General features: G+C 34.4%; 1 protein-coding gene across 1 annotated transcript; it reads left to right on the top strand.

Annotated features, from left to right (window-relative positions):
- LOC133330320 (protein obstructor-E) lies at window positions 1-23,512 on the top strand. The gene is made up of 4 exons (XM_061538766.1): window positions 1-70; window positions 19,320-19,535; window positions 19,598-19,792; window positions 23,289-23,512. The coding sequence occupies exons 1-4, from the start codon at window positions 22-24 to the stop codon at window positions 23,510-23,512; spliced, it is 684 nt and encodes a 227-aa protein (XP_061394750.1). The 5' UTR covers window positions 1-21.
- Window positions 23,513-24,141: the final 629 nt, after the last annotated feature.

Below are 24,141 nucleotides of genomic sequence, written 5' to 3'. Positions count from 1 at the left end.
GAAAGAAACAAACGCCTGAAAATGAAACCATTTGGAATTATCCTAGGATTGACCCTATTGGTCACATATGGTAAGTTGATACGCCAGCAATCAATGAATTCGGAACGATAACATGTTTTTTTTTTTAAACGGAGTCAATAATGTTATGGCCAATTGCCCCGAGACAATTTGGCACTTCGTGGCTTACTTTCAAATAACAAAAAAAAACAGAGACCGCAACCACTGCCCCGCTGCCGGCAGCAACAGCAGTTACAGAATATCATAGTTATGACTTAATTTTAGCCAATAACTGGAGTAGAGTTGATAGCCAGACACAATAGTGGTTGGTGTTGGCCTGCCGGTCTGCTTGCCTGCCTTGAGTGTATTGCTCATGACTGGTGGTTTTTTCTTTGTTACCGACCACCGATCGACCAGCAGTTATTCAGACCACCGTCAATTATTAAATCAATTTCAATTGTGTTAAGTTACCTACTTTCAATTATTGTTATTACTTAGTCCGAACCCCGAAATGAACGGCCTTTGCAGTGGAACTCAAACAACGGCACACACACGTTCACATGGTTAGAAACAGGTGAAGTGCTTGAACCATTTACAATTTTCTTGGTGTGTTTCTTTTGTTTTTGTTATTCATATTACAAAATTAGATTGTGTTCTGCTTGCGCGCTTTAAATGGGGAGTGTACATATCTTTTTGCGAAATAATTGCATATCAATTTGAATACATTCCCAATTTGATTTGGAATTCAATTTGTGTATCTTGTAAGCTACCCGCCAATTAATAGGTTCCGCAAATAATTCAAATCTGAAAATAAGAAATGTAAATTCCTAGAATGTATATGTTTTATGAAATGATTTTTCAGAATTTTTTTTGGTAGGTTGTTCCAAGACAACTATAGGAGATTTACACCAACTAAGGACTAGGGCCAACCCGAGCTATATTGGACTGGAACAGGCCGCATTTTTATACCCTTCACCACACTGTGATACAGGGTATTATGTCTTTGTGGATATGTTTGTAACAGGCAAAAGGAAACGAGATGGACACATGGTTCCTTTTGAGAATATGCATAGAATTACTTTCTAAGTCGATTTATACATGTCCGTCCGTCTGTCTGTCCATGTTAAATTGTAAACAAAGTACAGGTCGCATTCATGATTCCAATTGGATGAAATTTGGCTCATTTATTTGGCCCAAGGACGAACCCAATTGGAAAAAAATCGATTCCATTTTAGATATAGCTCCTATATATATTTTAATCCGATTTAAGATAAATCGTGCACCAATATCTTTCGATTTTCACGAAATTTGGCATAGCGTACTGAATAAAGTCTAGAATGACGTGTATTAAGTTTCCTGAAAATAGGTCCAGATTTAGATATAGCTCCCATACATATTTTCGTCCGATTTTATGTACACAGGGCACCAAACTCGCCACATATTCTTGGATTTGCACGAAATTTGGCATAGCATACTGAATTGTGTCTAGAATGACATGTGGTAAATTTCGGAAAAGTCGGTTCAAATTTCGATATAGCTCCCTCATATTCGCATATGTTCGTCCGATTTTACATAAATGGTGAACCAAACTCCTAATGTTTATCCGATTAATACGAAATTTTTTACAACATATCAAATTGAGACTTGAATTACGTTGTTGGGGTTTGTTAAAATTACTGCAGATCCAACTATAGCTTCCATATTGTATTCTGAACGGGTGTCTGATTGAAATTAAAAGTTGAACAGTGCGGCATACCGAATAGCATGTATCAATTTTGCTATAAATCGTTTTCTGTAAATTTGTTCCATGGTACGCAGACTACTCTAAATCTGCCCGAATGAAATAACGATCCGTATATCAATATGTGAGTCCAGGACCAATATTTCGTTACAAACTGTTGAAACACAAACACTTATGATACGCTCACAAGTAGCTATTAATTGAAATTTAAAGAAATATAGATCTCATTACAAACTATAATCAAATTTTCTTATATTAATTTTTAGCACTTTTTTCTGCCACTTTTCTAAAATTTTTAGCACTTTTTTCAACTAAATCTAGCATTTTTTCTCAATCAAGTTTTGGCAACACTGGTTACAAGAGACATTTGGGTATGAAAGATTTTTTGTATAGAAGCAATAGCTTCTGGGGAGAATATCCCAACAAAAAACTAAGGGAACTGATGAGGATCAGTGGCGTGATCCGAAACTATAGTCTTCCCTATCTTACCCCTCGGTAAACAATGCCATACATTCCCCACTAATAAATAGTTGTTTTTTATAAAAACAACAAACTGGGATTCAGTCTGACTATTTTGCAAAAACAAAATACAAATGGTATCCCAAATAAACCGCCAACACTACTGAAGTATGTATCATTTTTTTGTGTATTTCTGACTTCCACGACATTTTGCAAAAACGTGATGATTCGATTTCATGTAAATGACGCACAAAATTCATATTAGATTTATCTGGTATATAGAATTTTGTCTAATTTTCGAAGGAATCGGAATGGAAAGCTAAAATTTTACATAGACGAATCTTTTGTTTTCAGGCCCACGTTTCCACGTAGACCTTCTAATTTTCTGATATTTTAAGGAATGAGGAATTCAGCATTTCCGCGAGGAAAATTATTGGAACAAACACAATGTAAATTACACAGCGTGTATGTCACCTTAATCATGTGCACAAATCCTGTGGATTATATTTGACTTAAACTCCTTGTACATTAGAACTTTTTATCGGGTTAACCTACTTTTTGAGGATTTATTTGACGTATATGCAAAGGCATTGACAATTGAAACCCACTGGGTTAACGAAATCCGGTTAAATGTAAACGTACTATTATACTCTATGTTATTGACACTTGAGATCGAGTGGATTTCATAAATCTAAATGCACTTTTAATTTCTTGTAAATATAATTATCAAAATTCCCATAGCACAATATTTGTAAATATTATTTAGCCTTACAATATATTAAAAATAATCTTAATAACTTTCGAGGCTGTCAAAATATTATATTTATATTGCAATGAATATTAAGATAATAAATAATGTATTAAATTAGAAAATTATGATTTAAATGTGATTAACTAATTTAATAATATAATTTATATTATTTGAACTTTGATATTATTAGAAAATATATTTATCTCTCAATAAATGCATAAAGTTTGAATGTGAAGGTTATGCTCATAATTTTATTCTTTTATATAGACATCGACTATAATAATTTAGTTTTTTGCCAATGGAAAACATTTGGGGTGTAATCTAAATTTTACTGTATACTAGCAATAGCGGTAACATCGTTATGTGTATTCGTAGCGATGTGAAGGCGCATACCTACCCTGTAGGGAAATGAACCAATTTTAAACTAACTTTAAACTAATTTTAAAATAGTCACTACTAGTCCATTTATCGATAATTTTTCTTTGGACCAACTGACTATTTTTACATGACGACTGGTTACAAACTAGTTATTTTTGACCGATTTATAGTTAGATTAAAAAAATGCAGATAGTCATCGGTCTAAAATAGATTAATTTGTATGTAGACTTTTCGAAATGACTATTATTTGGTATATTTTAATATAACTATTTACTAACTTAACTTGGCTAATTTGTAATTATACCAATACTGCAATGTTTGAATCTATGAAATAACGTTGGACAATATACAATTTCAGTTTAGAATTCAATATATTGAATTATAAATTGCTGAAATTTATATACATAGGTGGAAATACATAAAATATGTCACTGGAAGTGATCGCAGGGTGTCCATAAGGAACTCGAAAACATTTTGTAAATCTTTTAGGTAGGCAGATGAGCATCTGAAATATAGTGAAATTAAAATTCGAATTAGAATAGTTGGTTTTAATTTATATAATAAATTACTTACTTAAATTCATGCTGAGGCGTTTCACTGATTTTGGCGGGGACTCCATGTTTTTATTGGATTAGAAATTTTACAAATATTCTGCATATGCGGTACAAATTAAAAAAAGATGTGTATCTATATTTACATATTCTTCTCTTTGCTTTTTACATAATTTTCTACGATGTGACTTCAATTATATTATTAAAACACTTACCAATTTATTTTTAATTTCACACTTAAAAAGCACAATTACAATTAATTACGATTTACACGTCTTCACTCTCCGAACTTTCAAACAGAATGATTTTTCTTCATCTTTGCATCCTGTGTTGTTGTGTGGAATGCAATTCTAACGGTTTCTTGTTTTGCGTGTGTTATGTTTTTGATGACATGAACATATTTTTGGTTTCAATGTGGTTGAGTCTTAGATGACTTTTTAGCTAATTTATAATCAGTTGATTAATAATTTCTTTATAACTAAACATTTTATAAACTAGTTGATGAAAGTCCTACAGGGTACTTACTTAGCTGGCTTGTGACCGAACATTTGTTCCATAAGCCGAGCTTAAAAAAGATTTCCAGACGCGTCGGTCTTGTGCGCAGATTTTCCAATTTGAAATACCATGTTTCGAAATGTGCTCTTCGCGGTGTCAGCTGGGGTAGCTATTTTCATCATCCGTTGAAATAGTGAGCTGATATGCATCGAAATTCTCATACAATTTATATCGTTGATTAGATAAGTATTTCGATTTTTCCAAAAGATATGTGGGTATAAGGTTTTTTGTAAATAAGCTGTAAATATCTTCTGAAAAGAGGACTATCGTTGCTATGTCAAAACGTGGACGTACTTTTCGGTAAATATCTTTTTTGATCTCCTAGAAAATACCCTTAAAGGTAGAAAAGACACCTAAGATGGATGAATAAGAAACCGTCACTTTGTTGGAAAACGCTCCTAGGACCAGGAGGAGGTCTTCGGAGTTATACACAAGTTTTATTATTCGTTTTATATAAGATGAAGGTTTAATTAAAGATATTTAGGTTTTAATGTTGATAACATATATAAAATTTACGATTTTTGAAGGAGGTACCAGAAGGGCCCCACATTCGGGCTTGATCTAGGCTTCAAATCGGGCATTTCCTTCGCCTAATATTGGATTTATAAATATTAAAAATTTTGTGTGAAAGGTACCAGAAGTGGAGCAATTGGGCACATCTTCAGACCTAATCTAGCCTTAATAAAGATAAGATGTTGTACAAAGTTTGGTTCAAATCGGACATTTCATTAGCCTGAAATTAGATTTATAAATATTGAAAATGTTGACCCTTTGTGTGGGAGGTACCAGAAGGAGTGGACCAATGAATGGATCCCATCTTCGGACTTCGGATCTAGGCTTGGTAAATATAGTAGTTTATACAAAGTTTGGTTCAAATCTGGCATTGAATTTGTCTGATATTTGATTTATAAATATTGGAAATTTTGACCATTTGAGGGGGGAGGTACCATAAGTAGTGGATCAATAGGTCGCATCTTCCTACCTGATCTTGGCTTGGTAAAAATAATAGGTTGTACATTTTACCCTTTTGTGGGGGAGGTACCATAAGGAGTGGACCAATGGGTCCCATCTTCCTACTTGGGCTTGGTAGAGGTAATAGGTTGTACAAGGTTTCGTTAACATCGGATAGTCCGTTTTCCCAGAAGGAGTGGACCGATTCCCCCCATTTTCGAACTTAAACTAAATTTGGAATAAATATTAAGATGTGAAAAGTTTGGATGAAATCGATTATTCCCTTCGAGAGTTATCGTGCGCACCAGCCTGCCAATCAACCAGACAGACGGACAACGGACGGACATGGCTAAATCGACTCCAAATTTTCTGAAACGGGTTTGGTCCAAAGAAACATGGGGTCTAAAACCAATATTTCGAAAAGGCCCATTTTCCCCGTATCAAAGTTTATATACCCTCATTAGCCATAAGGCTGAGGGTATAAAAATAACCTAGAATGCCATACCCCGAAATATTCGTCGTAGACCCCATACTGTACATATATCCTTGATCAGCAAAATGTTGATCATTTGTAGGGGAGGTGGTCTGATTTTCTCCACCTTCAAACCTGATCTATGTTTGGAAAAAAATAATACGATTTACAAAGTAACTCCTTTCGAGGGTTATCGAGCTCACTATTCGGCCCGATAGGTATTTTACAGCCAGACATATATTTCTATCTAAAGCTGCGTGTACAAAAATTTAGTTGTTACGTAAAAACGCTTTCTATGATTTTTATGTTAATGAATATTTCATTAAAATTAAATTGGATTTTTTTTACAAGAAAATTTCAATTTTCTGGTATAAATCCAATTGGCTCACTTTAGTAAAAGTAGATATATACTCAACATCCGTAAATATAGTGTTAATTCCCACCAATGCCGCTGTAATTTGGCATTCCGGTTTCTGGCGAATAAATAAACTTTTAAAATTATTCAATATAGGTTCTTGATCCCCAACACAATGATCCTTCTCAATACCCTAGATAAGATTTACATCCTGAGTGTCTATAAATTTGTAATTAATTTTTTCATTAATAAACAACCTACTATGTAGCATATGAATGTACATGTTCCGATATAGGCGTATGGACTTGTGCGGGTTCTAAATTTCATATTGTTGTCCGTCCTTGTTCAACAATAAATTTCGGCACTAAACTACTCTGTAGATTTAGAACCCCTACAAGTCCATACGCCTGTATCGGAACTTGTGCAATGACATAATACCTATGTAATGGATCCGATCTATTTAAAAACCAGTAAGGGAAGTAATAAAGTCGGACGCCGCCGACTATATGATACCCTTCACCACTATGGGTGTATTAAACAGGACTATTAACATGAAATTGGATGAAATAAAATATGAGATATTTATCTAAATGTGAATCTACCTAGATCTATCCATAAAGTATGAAAATCGACTTCAAACAAATATAAATAGGTCATCCGTTGGGCTATGTCTGTACTTCTACAAAACGCAACTACGTAATTGTATGCTCAATTTTGTAAGTTGTACAAAATTTGATGTTAATCTGACTAACATGAGGAGTTTGATGCCCAATTTACTTGAAATCGGGCACAAAAAATATATGGAAGCTCTATCCAAATACTAAGCGATTTCAAACAAACTTGTCACAGTTTAGGTTATACTAATTTCAGAACGTTTCGTCCCTATCAACTATATATTGGTTCCTTGGTGCGTCAATTACTTAAAATCAATCTATAATAAAAGGGAGCTATATCTAAATCTGGACCGATTTTCACGAAACAAGGCAGACATCACTCTAGGCTCAATTCAGTACGTTTCCATTTACATGAAATTGGACGAAACTATGTATGGGAGCTATATCTAAATCTGGACCGATTTTCTCGAAACTTAGCAGATATCACTCTAGGCTTAATTCAGTACGTTATGCCAAATTTCGTGCAAATCGAAAGATATATAGGGACTTTGGGGCACCATTTATATGAAATCGGACGAAACTATATATGGGAGGTATATCTAAATCTGAACCGATTTTCTCAAAACTTGGCAAACATCACTCTAGGCTCAATTCAGTATGTAATGCCAAATTTCGTGCAAATCTAAAGATATATAGGGATTTTGGGGCACCATTTACATGAAATCGGACGAAACTATATATGGGAGCTATATCTAAATCTGGACCGATTTTCTTGGCAGACATCACTCTAGGCTTAGTTCAGTACGATATGCCAAATTTCGTGCAAATCGAAAGATATATAGGGACTTTGGGGCACCATTTATATGAAATCGGACGAAACTATATATGGGAGCTACATCTAAATCTGGACCCATTTTCACGAAACTTGGCAGACATCATTCTAGACCTAAATGATTAGGCTGTGCCAAATTTCGTGCAAATCGAAAGATATATAGGGACCGTTTACACTAAATTGGTTAAATATATATATGGGAGCTATATCTAAATCTGAACCGATTTTTCCCAATTTCAATAGGGTTCGTCCTTGGGCCGAATAAGTGACCTATGCCAAATTTCATCCAATTCGGATCATAAATGCGGCCTGCACTTTGTTTACAATTTAACATGGACAGACAGACGGACGGACATGCATAAATCGATTTAGAGAGTGATTCTATGCATATTCTCAAAAAGAACCAGGTGTCTATCTCATTTCCTTTTGCCTGTTACAAACATATGCACAAAAACATAATACCCTGTACCACAGTGTGGTGAAGGGTATAAACATTTTCATACACACCACATGATAGAGGGTATAACAATTGGTCTCCATCGAACTTAAACATCTTTTTTACTCTTCCTCTCATGTATGTTCGATGTATTTAGAAGTTTCTAAATTCCTTCTCAGAATATTAACGAAATCAAATAACGGGTTTTTTGCTAACGCTGTTTTATATACCCTTCATAATTTTTTATTAAAATATTCTGATTTCTGAAAGAATTGCTTCGAGAATTTCAAATAGACTTATTCTAATTCATACAATATTTCAATATTTTGAAGCTACAAAAAATAAATTCCCATGCAATAGAATCGATTTTGGTCACGGACAACAAATTAGTCTAACAACAACAACAAGTACACAAACAATAAGAAGAACCAGAATGTTTATTAAACGGGAATACCAAATTAAAACAACTACAAATAGATGGTAATGACACCGTCCTCGTCTCCACCTAAACAACACACCAACTAACACATAATAATAAAAAACATCGCAAAATAACCTAAGTGAATAAAAAAATCAAAACAATCGATCGATGGTTGGTGGGAAATTGACAAATTATTACAAATTCTGAACAGCAACTAGCCGATTGACAAGGAACCATAAAAAGCGGATGATCAGAAATGTTGTGGGACACACAATGAAAGACCGACCGATCGACAAGCTAAGTAGTGAAGTGAACAACTTGCTGCATCGACGCTGCAGAAGCGGTTATTCCTTCTACATACCTTCACTTTCGGCACATACTAAAAACATTAACATGTATATTTCCGACTTTACGACATTTATGACCATTTATGCCATAAAATAGTTATGGCATTTTGGTGTTTGTTTGTATTTTTTTTTTTTTCACAACACAACAAACAATCAACAATTTCAAAATCCATAAGTTTATTGGTAAAAGTGAAATAGTCTTGTCGAAATTATCTGCAGTTCAGCTTAGGCTGCCAATCAGCCAGATTAGGCTCAAACGTAATAGTCAGACCGCAAAAAAATTAATGCTTTTGGCATAACTTAATGCCCTGTCAAAAGCTTCTAGTCCAAATTATAACAATTGGCGGTGGATGAGGAGTAGGAGGACGACGGGGGGAGTGTGTGCTCATGTTGTTACACATTCATCTGATTGATATTCAACATTCTAATATTATTAACTATTCCTCCAGACCATAGTCATGCCTACTACTACCTACCAAGCTATCAGTCTATCTATCTACTTCTTGCTTAGATTATTTCCAGTAACAGTCCTCCAAAAAAAAAAAAAAAACAAAAAAACAAAAAAAACGGTTAAGACCAACTTAGAGATACTACCATTGTTGTATAATATTGAATTTTGGCCATAAAATGAAAGGAAAATTAAACAACAAAACCAGTCTTCAACATTTGAAGAGAAAAAAATAGATACGAACTAGATTTATTAAAAAAACTACAACAACGACGAAGCCATTCAATAAACAAGCCGCCAAACAGCAGAAACAACAGCAATAACCGCACGTTGTGATGGCTAATATTCTCTGCAAAAACCAATTAAAGGCCGTTGAAATCAGAAAAAAACAACAAAACGACACCCAAACCACTTTTTATTGGCGTATCGTAGGTAAATAGAAAAAACTTAAAAGTGGTTTAACTTTTTCATGCTCAAGAACCAATCGCGCTGACAGCTGTTAAGCGAAACTGGACCCAAGCATCAACGTCATTGTACCAAAATGAAAAAAACGTGTTTTATTTTTTTTGTTAGAACTTTGACATAAGTTAGTGCGTTTTATTGGCATCTATTAACTTAAGTGACAGCTCACATCAAAAATTAATAAAAACCAATGTTTTTTACATTTTATATTTTTTAATAAATTAAATGCATTAAATAGTAACAATTTATTCGGAGGAAAATAATATCCTTGTTTATACCCATCACACTATGATACAGGGTATTGTGTCTTTGTGCATATGTTTGTAACAGGCAAAAGGAAACGAGTCTAGAATGATGTATGTTAGGTTTGGTGCAAATCGGTTTAGATTTAGATATACACTGCGTATCATAACTATAGACGTACCCTTAATTCAATTGGTATGTTAGTTGACAAATAAAATGGACCCATTAAGTTATGGTTCACAATAAAACGATCAAAATCACATATTATTCAACAAAAATAATTAATTTATTCTTTATGGTTTCGCCGAATTCTGCACTTTCAAAATTACTGGTGTTGCATAACTATAGAAGCACTTTTACAAAATTAGAAAAATTTATTTTTTAAAACTTAAATAAAACAAACAAAAAAAACTTTTAGAAATAAGGGGTAGGGCCTCCCTAATTTTGAATAAGTTCAAAAATTTTATCTATCACACTGTTGATAAAAATTTTTCGCAAGTCTTCAACGATTGACCGCCATTCATCGATAATCACTTCTTGGAGGTAAAATACAGTTTGGTATTGGCAGTTTTCTGCATAGACACGATGAGTCAAGATTCCACACATATCCTCGATCGGATTCTTGTCGGAAATTTTAATATTTTTCGATTTTAACCATGCTTGAGTATGGCGACTTTTATGAACTGGTGCGTTGTCCTGCTAAAAACGAGTCCTTCATTGTTGCTGCTTTCCCAAAATGGCAATAATTTGTCTTCGAAGACTTGAACGTACTCCATTGAATTCATCCGACAACATGGAAATGTCAAATAAAGCATTCCGTGGCTATAAAATGCTCCCAAGGCCATTAAGGAACCGCCAACGAAATATCGTATTAAGAAATAACGATATTTCGGTAACCGCCACCTTGGGAGCATTTTATAGCCACGGAATGCTTTATTTGACATTTCCATGTTGTCGGATGAATTCAATGGAGTACGTTCAAGTCTTCGAAGACAAATTATTGCCATTTTGGGAAAGCAGCAACAATGAAGGACTCGTTTTTAGCAGGACAACGCACCAGTTCATAAAAGTCGCCATACTCAAGTATGGTTAAAATCCAAAAATATTAAAATTTCCGACAAGAATCCGATCGAGGATATGTGTGGAATCTTGACTCATCGTGTCTATGCGGAAAACTGCCAATACCAAACTGTATTTTACCTCCTAGAAGTGATTTTCGATGAATGGCGGTCAATCGATGAAGACTTGCGAATAATTTTGATCAACAGTGTGATGGATAAAATTTTTGAGCTTATTCAAAATAAGGGAGGCCCTAACCATTATTTATAAAAGTTATTTTATTTTATTTAAGTTTAAAAAAAAAAAAAATTCTAATTTTGTAAAAGTGCGTCTATAGTTATGCAACACCAGCAATTTTGAAAGTGCAGAATTCGGCGAAACCATAAAGAATAAATTAATTACTTTTGTTGAATAATATGTGTTTTTGATCGTTTTATTGTGAACAATAACTTAATGGGTCCATTTTATTTGTCAACTAACATACCAATTGAATTAAGGGTGCGTCTATAGTTATGATACGCAGTGTAGCTCTAATATATACTTTCGCCAAATTTAATGTAAAAGTCGCTATATTTCTTTTGATTTGCACGAAATTTGGCATAGCGTACTGAATTAAGTCTAGAATGATGTGTCTTAAGTTTCGTGAAAATCGGTTCAGATTTAGATATAGCTCCCATATATATTTTTATCTGATTTTATGTTAATGGAGCACCATAGCCCCTATAAGTCTTTCGATTTGCACGAAATATGGTGCAGCCTACTAAATTAAGTATAGAATGACGTGTGTTAAATGTCGTAAAAAATGGTTCAAACTTAGATATATCTCCGATATATATTTTCTTCTGTTTTTATGTAAATTGTGTACTAAAGACTCAAAGTTTATCCTATTGGCACATTGCGTTTTTTTTTTTTTTTTTGAAATTGGTGCAGATGCACACATGGAATTGAGATTAAATTTTTAACAGCGTTATAAATATATTAAGTTTGCTATAAATCGATTTACATACATTTGTGTCATTGTACGCAAACGACTCTACATCTAGCCGAATGAAATGAAATTTAGTAGAGGTTGTAGAAAGTCATGTGTAGGGATTGATGTTAGTCGGTTCATTTATAGATAAAGATCACATATTTAACGGATGGACGGATATATACTAAAAGGTGGGCCTGGGCGTTACAATATTTCGCTGCGTTACAAACTCTCAGTGCCACGCAAAGCTATAATACTCTGACAACATAGTTCCTCCATATTATGGCACTGTCCAATTTTTTGGTATTTTGGGCACGTTTTTCGACCGAAATGTCTGTAATTTGATTTGACTAATTTGCGTTCTCATTGGGTGGAAAATCTGCCTAATTCTCCATAAACGGTACCCCATTTTTTATTTAAGGGGACTCTCCCCGTTTCATTTTGTCAATTTTTGAGCGAAGTCAATAATTCTAGTAACACCGTTGGAGTTATAATGCCCGTGAGGAGTTATAATGCCCGCCATCAAAAAAATGACTTTTCTTTAATCACAAAAAACAACAACAAAACTATAACAAAAAATATTTGTAAATTATTTTTCTTCCTTTTTAAATCTTAATATATATATGTGCAAAGTTACAAACCTTAACAATCATTGGTATTGATTTACCAGGGTTCCCTTAAAGGATGTTGGGAATATTTAGTACACCCGGGTCACAAAGTTTGTCTGATTGAGGCATATATTGTAGTCCGATTTTAAGTAAATTGCTCACCCAAGACCCAAATATTAGTCGATTGTACAACATTTTGGACAGAGTACTGAAATAAGAAAAGATTGAATTGTGTTAACTTTTTTTTTTAATTTTCCATAGATTTCAGAATGACATGTTTATAGATTAATTAAAATAGGTTCATATATCTATATAAATCATATATGCTCTCTTGATTATACTCAAAGTTGTGAAGGATATCATACATCAGCTCCGTCGGACTTTTCTGATTTCCCTACTGGTTTTTATAGAAATGCTTGCTCTTAAAAAATAAATTTCTTCATTTTCTATACTTTGAAGCGGTTGTAAGCTGGATTTTCGCTGGGTATTTTTCTAACATTGGTTCAAACATTTTGGGTATGTAGTCAGCGCAGACTATGAGAAGTCTCAAGATACACTTATCAATTCTCGATGTGGTCATGTCGTGGTGGCTGAAATTAAAGAATGTGTTAATAATCCTCCATTACCTCATCTGAACCCCTACGTTCAGCTTTTCTGCCAACCTCAATGTTGTATCTAGTTTCATAAGGGTTGTTGGGTCCACACTGAGGTTACCATCTCGAAGCAAATTGCCTCTGTGGTGCTCATCCGATGAGGTTTGAGTTCCAATTGCCGCTGAAGTCGACGTATCTGTCACGAGTACTAGATTTCGGGACTGAGGGTGCTAAGGCAACCCCAGGACAAGATAGGGTTTCATAGACGACTTTTGCAAATCGAAAGATATATATTGACTTTGATGCACCATTTACATTAAATCGGAGGAAAATATATATGAGAGCTATATCTAAATCTAAATCATTATGCTATGCCAAATTTCGTGCAAAACGAAATATACATAGGGACTTTGACTCACCATTTACATTAAAGCGGCACCGATTTTCAGTAAACTTGATACACATCAGTATAGACCTAATTCATTACGCTAAGCCACATTTCGTGCAAATCGAAACATATATAGGGAATTTGGTACACCATTTACATTAAATCGGACGAAAATATATATGGGAGCTATATCTAAATCTGGACCGATTTTCAGGAGACTTGACACACATCAGTCTAGACCTAATTTATTACGCTATGCCAAATTTCGTACAAATCAAAAGATATATAGGGAATTTGGTACGCCATTTACATTAAATCGGACGAAAATATATATGGGAGCTGTATCTAAATCTGATTTTCACGAAACTTTGCACACACCATTCTATACTTAATTCAGTACGCTATGTCCAACTTCGTGTAAATCGAAATATATATAGGGACTTTGGTACACCATTTACCCTAAATCGGACGATAATATATATGGAAGCTATATCTAAATCTTAACTGATTTTCACGAAACTTAACATACATCATTCTAGACCTTATTCATTACGGTGTGCCAAATTTCGTGCAAATCGAAAGATATATAGGGACTTTAGTGGACTATTTACCTAAAATCGGGGGAAACTATATATGAGAGCTATATCAAAATGTGAACCTATTTTAACGAAACTTTGCACACATCATTCTACACTTAATTCAGTACGCTATGCCAAATTTCGTGCAAATCGAAAGATATATAGGGACTTTGGTACACAATTTACCTTAAATCGGACGAAGATATATATGGGAGCTATATCTAAATCTGAACCGATTTTCACGAAACTTAACACACGTCATTCTAGACCTAATTCAGTACGCTGTGCCAAATTTGAATCTGAGCCGATTTTTCTCAATTTCAATAAGGTTCCTCCTTGGACCAAATAAGTGACATATGCCAAATTTTATCCAATTCGGATCATAAATGTGACCTGTACTTTGTTTACAACTTAACATGGACAGACGGACATGCGTAAATCGTGATTCTGTGCATATTATCAAAAGTAACCAAGTGTCTATCTCGTTTCCTTTTGCCTGTTACAAACATATACACAAAGACATAATACCCTGTACCACAGTGTGGTATAAAAAACAAAACTCACAACATATTTTTAGGTCATACAAAGTAACAAATAAAATGCACATATCGCTCATTTGCAGCAAAAAGTTTAAAGTTTTCAATTGACACACACCTTTCAAGGAAAAGAGGAACTTCTACAGCTTATCAATCAGAGTGTGTAAGAGATATTCATCCGAATATTTTACACAACATGATGTCTGATATAGCGAATAATTCTTCATCATTAACTCAGAAATCACGATTTTTGATTTATGCCGGTCTTGCAGCAAATGAATGAATGATATGTGCTCACAATCTCATACACACATTTAACATTTAGCTCCATAAACCCGATCCAGTGCCATTTCAATTAATATGGCCACTGGGGGAGTAAAAATCTCAGAAATGCAACAGAAAAAAATAATATTTCTGGAATTCCATTCATAGTGGCGACACACAAAAATTAGTTGATAGTGGAAAACAGACAGACACACACACACCTAACCTGGTCCAGCATTTAAGCCATGTGCCATCATTCATGCGGCAATAAGTTACGTCACTAACGAAACCCGTTTATTTAACCAATGCGGATTACCTTGTTGTCTGTCATTCGCCGGCAGCAAGACATTTAGCGTTGGCAGCAGAATCTTAAATAACTGTAAATAAATGCAAGCTAGGATTGAAGATGAGCTTTTCTGCACAACACAAACAAAACTTGTTTTGCAAACAAAGTTATCTTTCGAAATAAATAGCAAAAACATCAGCACCACAACAATTTTCCGATGTCTTCACCTTTTAGATTTATTGAGGAAATTGCAATCGTTAGCTAGACTCGCGAAACTTTTTGTTGAATGCAAATACAATAACAACGTTGACAACAACAACCAAATGTTTGTTTGGGTTTTTCGAAATTTTGTTGTGACTATTTTTCTTTCACACACATCTGCTAATATTGGCTTAAAAGTACTTCCGATAAATGTCAGTTTTTTGTTTTGGATGCTGCAGTTGTTGTCAGACTCATCTTCCTGTTTGTTTCCGGGATGTTTTAATGAAATAAGACTAGTTTTTACTATCAGTGGGTTAATTTTTGGGAAGTATTAAATTTTGCCACATGATGCAACAAGCCAAAGTCCAGTTTTAATATGATAAATGACAGGTATTTTCATAAAAAGCAAAATGCTACGATGTACAAATTTAAATATTGGTTTGGTGTAGAGGTGACTAAAGATAGTTTAAATGACGAAGAAAATTTGTTTACAAAAAAATCGCTCAGGAATGTATTACCAAACATGGATCTACGTAGAAATTGTCTGCTCTAGTTTGTTTAACTTCTTCGAAAAAGAAATTTCAAATGACACACATTTCCGTTGGAAAATTCGGAAAGAACCTTCAACATACCGATTAGCGAGATATTTAAATGGGGGCTACATAAAAACATGCAAATATATTGACAAAATTGTGTAAAAACATTTGACTCGTAATGATAGCCCAAAATATCAAATTAGAGCCAATTGGTAAAAATCTTGCACAAAATACAGAATAAAGGAGGGTATCGATATATGGGATCTGCCATAAAAAACTTGCATCAATATTTTCTGCTTAGATATATACCATCCTCGAAAACCTGAAAAACTAAAAATGTGGCGGAATTTTATATGGGGAATATGGACCTATATTAAAACCACTTCGGTTGAAAAATACGTTAAGGGTCATTTAATTCCCAAATTAGAGCGGCGGAAAAATAGTAAAATAAAAAATTGTAAAACCCCAAGAATCCCTAAATCCCAAACTACAGCTACCACCGTTCTAAATGCTGCTAAAACATTAACCCTTTCTGTGTTTTTGTCGAATATATTCGACATTTAAAATTACTCCCTTCCTTTGTAATTTTTCGGTTATCCTATGTACCGTTACAATTGATGTCTTTGTTTTTGCTGAAAACCGCAATCCCAAACATTTCGGTGACCATAAAAATTCCGAAAATGGGGTGGTACCTCTATATATGGCCTAGGTTAAACCATGGACCTATAATGAAAATTGCCTGCAAATATTATTTCCATACTTACCATCTCGAAGCGCAAATTGCAGTCACTTCGTTTGAAAATCGAACCTCAGTTATACTGAGGCACTTTTTTCTATATATGAAACATCGAACCTCAGTCCTACTGATCTGAGAGAAAAATCGAACCTCTAATACTTTTTTTTAATTAGAAACCAGTGAGCGGAGCAGTATAGTCGGACGGGGCCGACCATATGATACCCTACACAACTTCCACGAAAATCTAACTTTCTATGGTTCTATATTCAAAGCTTTGCCAATATTTCGCGATCTAATTCTAATATTCTAATATAACATATTCAGTACAGCCCTTCTAATCACTTGTACAAATTCGCTTCACCGTGGGTTGCGTTGTGATGTTCGGCTTTCAATTTTGGCCTATAAATCGACTCGAAAAAAAAACACCAAAAAATAAGTTTTCTTTCCACTTCATCCCAAAATTATTATCTGATCATAACCGAAAATTATAGGCGTTGTCGGTGACCATAACTTAAACCTCATGGAAAATTCTAAGCGATCAGCGCTATATTTCCGCCCTCTAGTGTGGTAATGGGTTACTAAATAATATATAAATATGTAAGCACCTGTAAATATTTACGTGTAAGTCCCACATCCGAGTACATACGACAATTTAATTGGTATCAATTTAAAGGGGAACCACTCCTCTTGAACATACTATCAACTTCTCGGGTCTAGGACCTTCAGGTGAAAATATATACCCCATAGAATAAAAATTTTGTAATTTTTCACACAAAAGTCAGGGTCCATTTGACCCGCTAAATATTGACCATCTTTATCAAAACAGGCATGCTTATTCTTTGGCCCCCTTCCCCCTTCTCCGTGCAAAAATTCGCGGTGTTTGGGTCATAATTGCGGCGTCTAGAGCGACCACAATAACCGACAAAAATAAAGTTTTTGGTCCATTTCATCCCCTAAATATTAACCGATCTTTTCCAAAAACAATAGGGGTCTTCATTGGCCAGAACCCATCCTACGTGCAAAATTTCGTGAAGATTGGTCCATAACTGTGGCCTGTATCGTATTTACAAATTATAATGGACAGACGGACACACATGTCTAGATCGACTCAGCTAGTCGAAATATTACTGACAACATAGTTGTGTAGGGTATAAAAATCGAGCCTCTAGTCCGTAAGGTAATCTAAAAATCTAACTTCAGTTCTGCTTGGGCACTTTTTTTTTAAAGTTAACCTCAGTTCGCTGACGTACGTTTTCTATTGGAAAATATTGAATGCCAGTACTCTGAGGCACTATTTTCATAAAGTTATGAATATACATAAGTTGGGGCGGAACCTATATAAAAACTTATGTAAAAACATGCAAAGAAATTTTATCAACATTCGGAAGTCCGGAATGCCACATTACAGCCTCTTCGATTGAAAACTGTTGCTAATTTTCCACCATCAACAACGGTTGAAAAATGTAACTAAAATGGGTTGTCATTTTTATTTTAGATAGATCCCCGTTTTGGGGGCTACAACGAGTATTTCGAGGTTTTTTCGGAATGACAAATTTATTTATTCGAACCTCAGTTCACTGAGATATATTTTCTGTAGAAAAAAATCTAACATCAGCCTTCCAATAAAAAATCTGCTGTGGCACTTGTTTTATATAAAAAAATCGGTAATCTTATATTTTGGATTCTCATTGAGTAGAAAAACTCCAGTAGTAAAGTCTGACTGGGCCGACTATATGATACCCCTCACCACTTTGGGTGTATTCTACATATGTATCCCAAAAATTTCATGTCAATGTTAGCTCGAAGGAATGCCGCAATAACGCCATTCTAGTCTCAATTTGATACGTTGTGCAAAATTAAACAAAATTAAACCGATTGCCACGAAACTTAACACACATCTTTCTAGACTTAATTCAGTACCCAATACCACATTTCGTGCAAACTTGAAGATATTTAGGGACTTTGGTGCACCACTTACATTAAATCGGACGAAAGCTATATCTAAATCTGAGCCCATTTTTTCCAATTTAAATAAGGTTCGTCCTAGGGCCATATAAATGAGCTGTACAAAATTTCATGCAATTTGAATAATAAATGCGACCTGTATTTTATTTCCTTTTGCCTGTTACAAACATATGCACAAAGACATAATACCCTGTATCACAGTGTGGTTAATGAACAATATTCCCATATTAATATTCCCCCATATAATGGTACCTCCCATTATTCGGTATATAGGGAGGCTTGGCCAGGTTTTTTCAAAAAAAAAAAAGTAATATAGATTTACGTTTTGGTATATCTCTCATACAATGGTACTGACCGATTTTCTCCATGTTGAAGCATTAACCGGATTTTTCCATCAATGTGGCTGTAATTAAATATATACATGTTTTGACATAATCTTCCATTTTCAGAAATTGTGTAGGTCCAGACAAATTAAAGGAATTTTGAATTTACGGTCCTTAACTTAACATGGGTTTCAATCGATTTATAAAAAAATCGAATTTCTTCACAAAATCATTGAATTTATATTTCATTTCTTTATTTTCAGTTCACTCCGTTCCATTGGACACCATTGAATGTCCTGAAAAGTATGGCGTTCAAGCCTATGCTCACACTGAAAATTGCGATCAATTCTTCTTGTGCACCAATGGCACTTTGACTTTGGAGACCTGTGAAAATGGTTTGTTGTTCGATGGTAAAGGTGCCGTTCACAATCATTGCAACTATAACTGGGCCGTTGATTGCAAGGGCCGTCAATGGGATCGTAAGTATAAAATAAAAATTGATTTACCAAGTTAATTTAAAAAATATGATATTTGTTTGTAGCTACTCCTATTTCTACCCCTGGCTGTGAATATCAATTCGGCATTTATCCCGTATCGAAGGAATGTTCGACAACTTACATTAAGTGTGCCTTTGGAGAACCCATTGAACAGGAGTGTGATGCCGGTCTGGCCTATGATGAACGTATCCACGGTTGCAATTGGCCAGATCAACTTTTGGACACATGCAATCCTGAAGGTAAGGAAATTAAATGATGCAAGAAAAAGGAATAGAGAAATAAATCAATTTTCAGTGAATTTCCAACTTTTAGAAGGCTGACTAAGTTAGATCAGAAATTCGTTACATCAAAAAGCGTTAAAGAGAGTAGATGTGTAAAAATCAGTAAACGGAGCAGGATTGGTTGACCAGATTCCCTTCTACATGTGAAATTTCAGCGACCAGAATAAAAGTCTAAAATAAATTTAATATTCTAAATATTAACATATCTTTGACCTACATTCAAAGTTTTGTGACGATTGGTCCATAACTGCGGTCTGTACTTTGATTACGAATTATAATGGATAGACTGACGGATAGTTTCAGATAGTTGAGATATGACGATCGGTATACTGTTTCCGTATAGACTTCATAAAATCGATATCAATATCGTTATTATTAAATTCTGATCAATGGGAATATCATTGCCATCAACATCCACCTCAATAGCCTATTGCCATGGTAGCATGGACTTGCCGCCATGGAGTGGTTCTGTTTTTACACGAAGTATTTTTACACGAATTTGAAATAACACGAGTAAATACGAAAAAATATTTCTATTTTTACACGACAAAAAAAAACAAAATTACTTTTTTTACATGAACTATTTATTTATTGAAGAAAATTCTGGAATGCTTTTGCTTAAACATCCCTGCCTTAATTAGAGTAACAACCCTGCATGGCATGAATTTCTGATATGGCAACATTTTATATAATTTTTTTTTTTTACACGAATTTCTCGGGAACCATTCTATCGTGTAAAAACGGAATTAGGTGTACCATCTTCTACCACCTATGATAATTCTCCTTAAGGGAACCCCACCCATTCTCGATTTTAATTTTTCAAGATTTTCAATGGGCTGGTAAATCAACACCAATGCTTGTTAAGGTTTGTAACTTTGCACATATATATTTGAAGATTTAAAAGAGAAAACAATAATTTACAAAAAATTTTTGTTATTGTTTTGTTGTTGTTTTTGTAATTAAAGAAAAGTCCTTATTTTTGATGGCGGGAATGATAACTACTCACTGGAACATCGGAATCCGAAAATTCCAACGGTGTTAGGAAGAGTACATGTCTGGCTCTCGTATGAACTAGGATTATTGGCTTCGCTCTAAAATAAACAAAATGGCGGAGCTTTAAAAAAATATTTTTGAAAAATCGCCGTTTTTGACCAAAAACCAAGTTAAAAAATAAGGAAGATCTTCACCGATTGGCTTTAGTTGGCCTAGTTTATACGATAGCTATACACTCACAGAGAAACGTCCCAAAATTTGGAATCGATCGGATCATTAGTTTTGGAGTTATCGTGCCCGCCTTTCGCAAAAGAGAAAAACGCGTTTAAAGTTTGAGAAGCCCTTTAGCCGTCACTTGATGCTGACACAATAAATCGGCTATATTTTCAAGAGTTCTTGAGATTTTCACTTGAAATTGTAGGGACATTCTTGAATTAGAGTAGATTCGAATTAAATAAAAAAATAACCCCGAGAATGGGGGGTCCCCTTAAGTTGGAGGAGTTACCTTGTGTGATATACCTTGTTTGTCAGAGGCGAATCATTTCAGAGGTAGATCCAATTTCCTCAAATAAAATTGAGGAGAAGATCCGACTATCTCTCCAGACTTGCGTTGATGTCCTCAAGTGTGATGGGATTTTGAAGATCATTACAACAGTCCCCAGTAGAGTTAGCAGAGGTCGATGTCATTGGAGGCTTCTAACCAATTGAATCCTCCAAATATCAGCAAAACTCTGTTCAAATACAGTCGGTACACTGACTGCAAACCATAAAACACTGATGTCTCGAGGTCGCTATCATCCTAGCATTTTTCTAATACCTTTAAAATGGATTAGTTAGGACGTCAACATTGATTCGATGATCATTTCTTCCGGGACTCTCCCGCTACTACTTTTTGATTCGCAGCTACCTAATGATTTTCATTGAGTTTAACACTATGTGTATCCTGTGGACGCGTCCAACAGTTTTTATTTGAAACGAATCACAATTTTATGTAGCAACAATTTCCGGCCATATACTCACTCAAACATCAAAATACTACAATTGTCCGGCTATGGTTTCGATCTCATTGTCATTGGAAATATATTTCGATGTTATTCCATCAACTTGAAGTTAAACCCGATCGACTTTGAATAATAGCTGAAAAATGAATAAATAGCTGCAAAATCAAATCAGATCCAAATCGGATGAAAAACGTGTCTAAACCCCCAAAATACAGATTGATAGGAGGTTCCATTATATAGGGACTACTGGGAAACTTGAACCAATATTAATATTTTTTGGGAAACCAAAATACGAATATTGGCGGCAACCCTAAAAAGTGGACCTGAATATGTAGGTTATGCCAACACTTGGGCCTATATGGAATATGTTTTTACCCTCAACCTATGGCTAATGAGTTTTAGACCCCATGTTTATTTGGAGCAAATCCGTTTCAGACACTTTGGAGTCGATTTACAAATGTCTGTCCGCCTGTCTGCCTGGCCGGCACACTATAACTCTCGAAGGGATAAACCGTTTTCATCCAAACTTTACATATCGTAATATTTCATTCAAATTTAAAGTTCAAAGATGGGGAATATCGGTCCATTCCTTCTAGTACCTCCCACAAACACTGACTGACAATTTATTACTTGTTTATTGAACAAAAATGCCGGCTCTCTTCGCTGCAAAAGAATTCCTGCAAAGCCGAATAATAAAGAATTTTCCAGTCGTTTCTTGAGGTACATATAATCGAAATGTATAACTTTCAATGTCGATGTCCGCCCGTCTGTCCATGTGTTTTAGTAAATTCCTATATATTTTAATTTATTTCATGTCTGTCCTATGACATGAAAATTTGCATGGACTGCCGTCTTGAGCCCAGAATGTCGTATATTGAGTATTGCCCCAATATATTATCAGATTTTTATATCGGTTCAAATATATATGTAGCTTTCATGTATAAATCGTCCTATTTCATGTACTACATCTATCCAATTGATGACGAAATCCGCATGGGCTTCTGATTCAAATCGGTTTAGATAAATCTTTCACATATAATTTCGTCTGTTTGAAAATTTGGATATCGATATATTCCAGCCATATATAATTTATAACACGTTACCATAAGCTTCTTAGAAATCCTCTTGTATAAATTCATAATACTATAGGATATAGCAGACACAGTCCGTCTGTGGTCGTTTCTTTGTTGAAAGTTGGGACACGTTTCCCAATCTAATTGGAATTAATTTGATATTTTGTGTTGTCATTCTCATAACAAATCTTCAACTTTATTTTGTGTTCCGGTTGGGTAACTTTATACTATAATAATGGTACCTCCAATTTATTTAGCTATTAAACCATTTAGCTATTAATCCATTCGGTATTGGCCCATTTTTCAATACATCCATTTATAATGATCCTTTCATTTTCATTTCTTCGTACATAGCGTGTAATCATTGTTATTTTTATATCTTTTCAGCTGTTGTTGGTTTCAAATGCCCCACTAAAGTTGATGGTCCCGCCGCTCGTTTCTGGCCATTCCCACGTTTCCCAGTACCCGGTGACTGTCACCGTTTGATTACTTGCGTTGAGGGACATCCACGTTTGATCACCTGCGGTGAAGATAAGGTCTTCGATGAAACTACCCTTACCTGTGAGGATCCCGAAGAAGCCCATTCGAAATGTGGCAGTTATGGCAAATAAGAACTCTACAATACTTCTGAATGAACAAAACTCTCAATAAATCAAAATATGTAAATCAATTTTTTTATACAATATCCTAGCACTTGATTGTTCACTTCTTATCGTCTCTTTGATTGTTTATGTAAATAATTTATCACTTTTTCTTCACGTAATAGAAAAAATTAACGAAGCAGAAAACAAAATTTATTTAGATAATTTTTTATATATATAAATTACACCTCCTATTGGTATCAAGCTTCTCTTCGATATATATTGTATGTAAATGTATAAATACTGTTGTAAAAAAATCAAATTAACAATAAAAATATTTTATTTTTATTTATTTAAAATTGGAAACGGATGTTTGTTTTCAGAAAAGAATTTGGGGTTTATTGTATGAGTGACTTAACTATTAATTTATTTGAACGGACCAATGTTATAGTTATGAAACGGCTGTATGAAACTATTAACAAATCTATGACGGCAGCAGATTCCTGTTTCCAAACACCGCGACAAATGTTAAAAATGTAACCGACCTCCGTAATGATTTACAAACTACCAAAAAAAGTATTTTGGTAAACTGGCTGAAGAAAATAAATATATCTGTAAATGCTACCAGATGTTCCTATTTACTCCAAGTAGAACGCCTC

The sequence above is a fragment of the Musca vetustissima genome, unplaced genomic scaffold, assembly GCF_032173495.1.
Source record: "Musca vetustissima isolate MV318-11 ecotype Yass unplaced genomic scaffold, APGP_CSIRO_Mvet_v1 utg8857, whole genome shotgun sequence".
Classification (NCBI taxonomy): domain Eukaryota; kingdom Metazoa; phylum Arthropoda; class Insecta; order Diptera; family Muscidae; genus Musca; species Musca vetustissima.
Note: the sequence above shows the minus strand (reverse complement) of the source record. Positions and strands in the feature narration are given on the sequence as shown.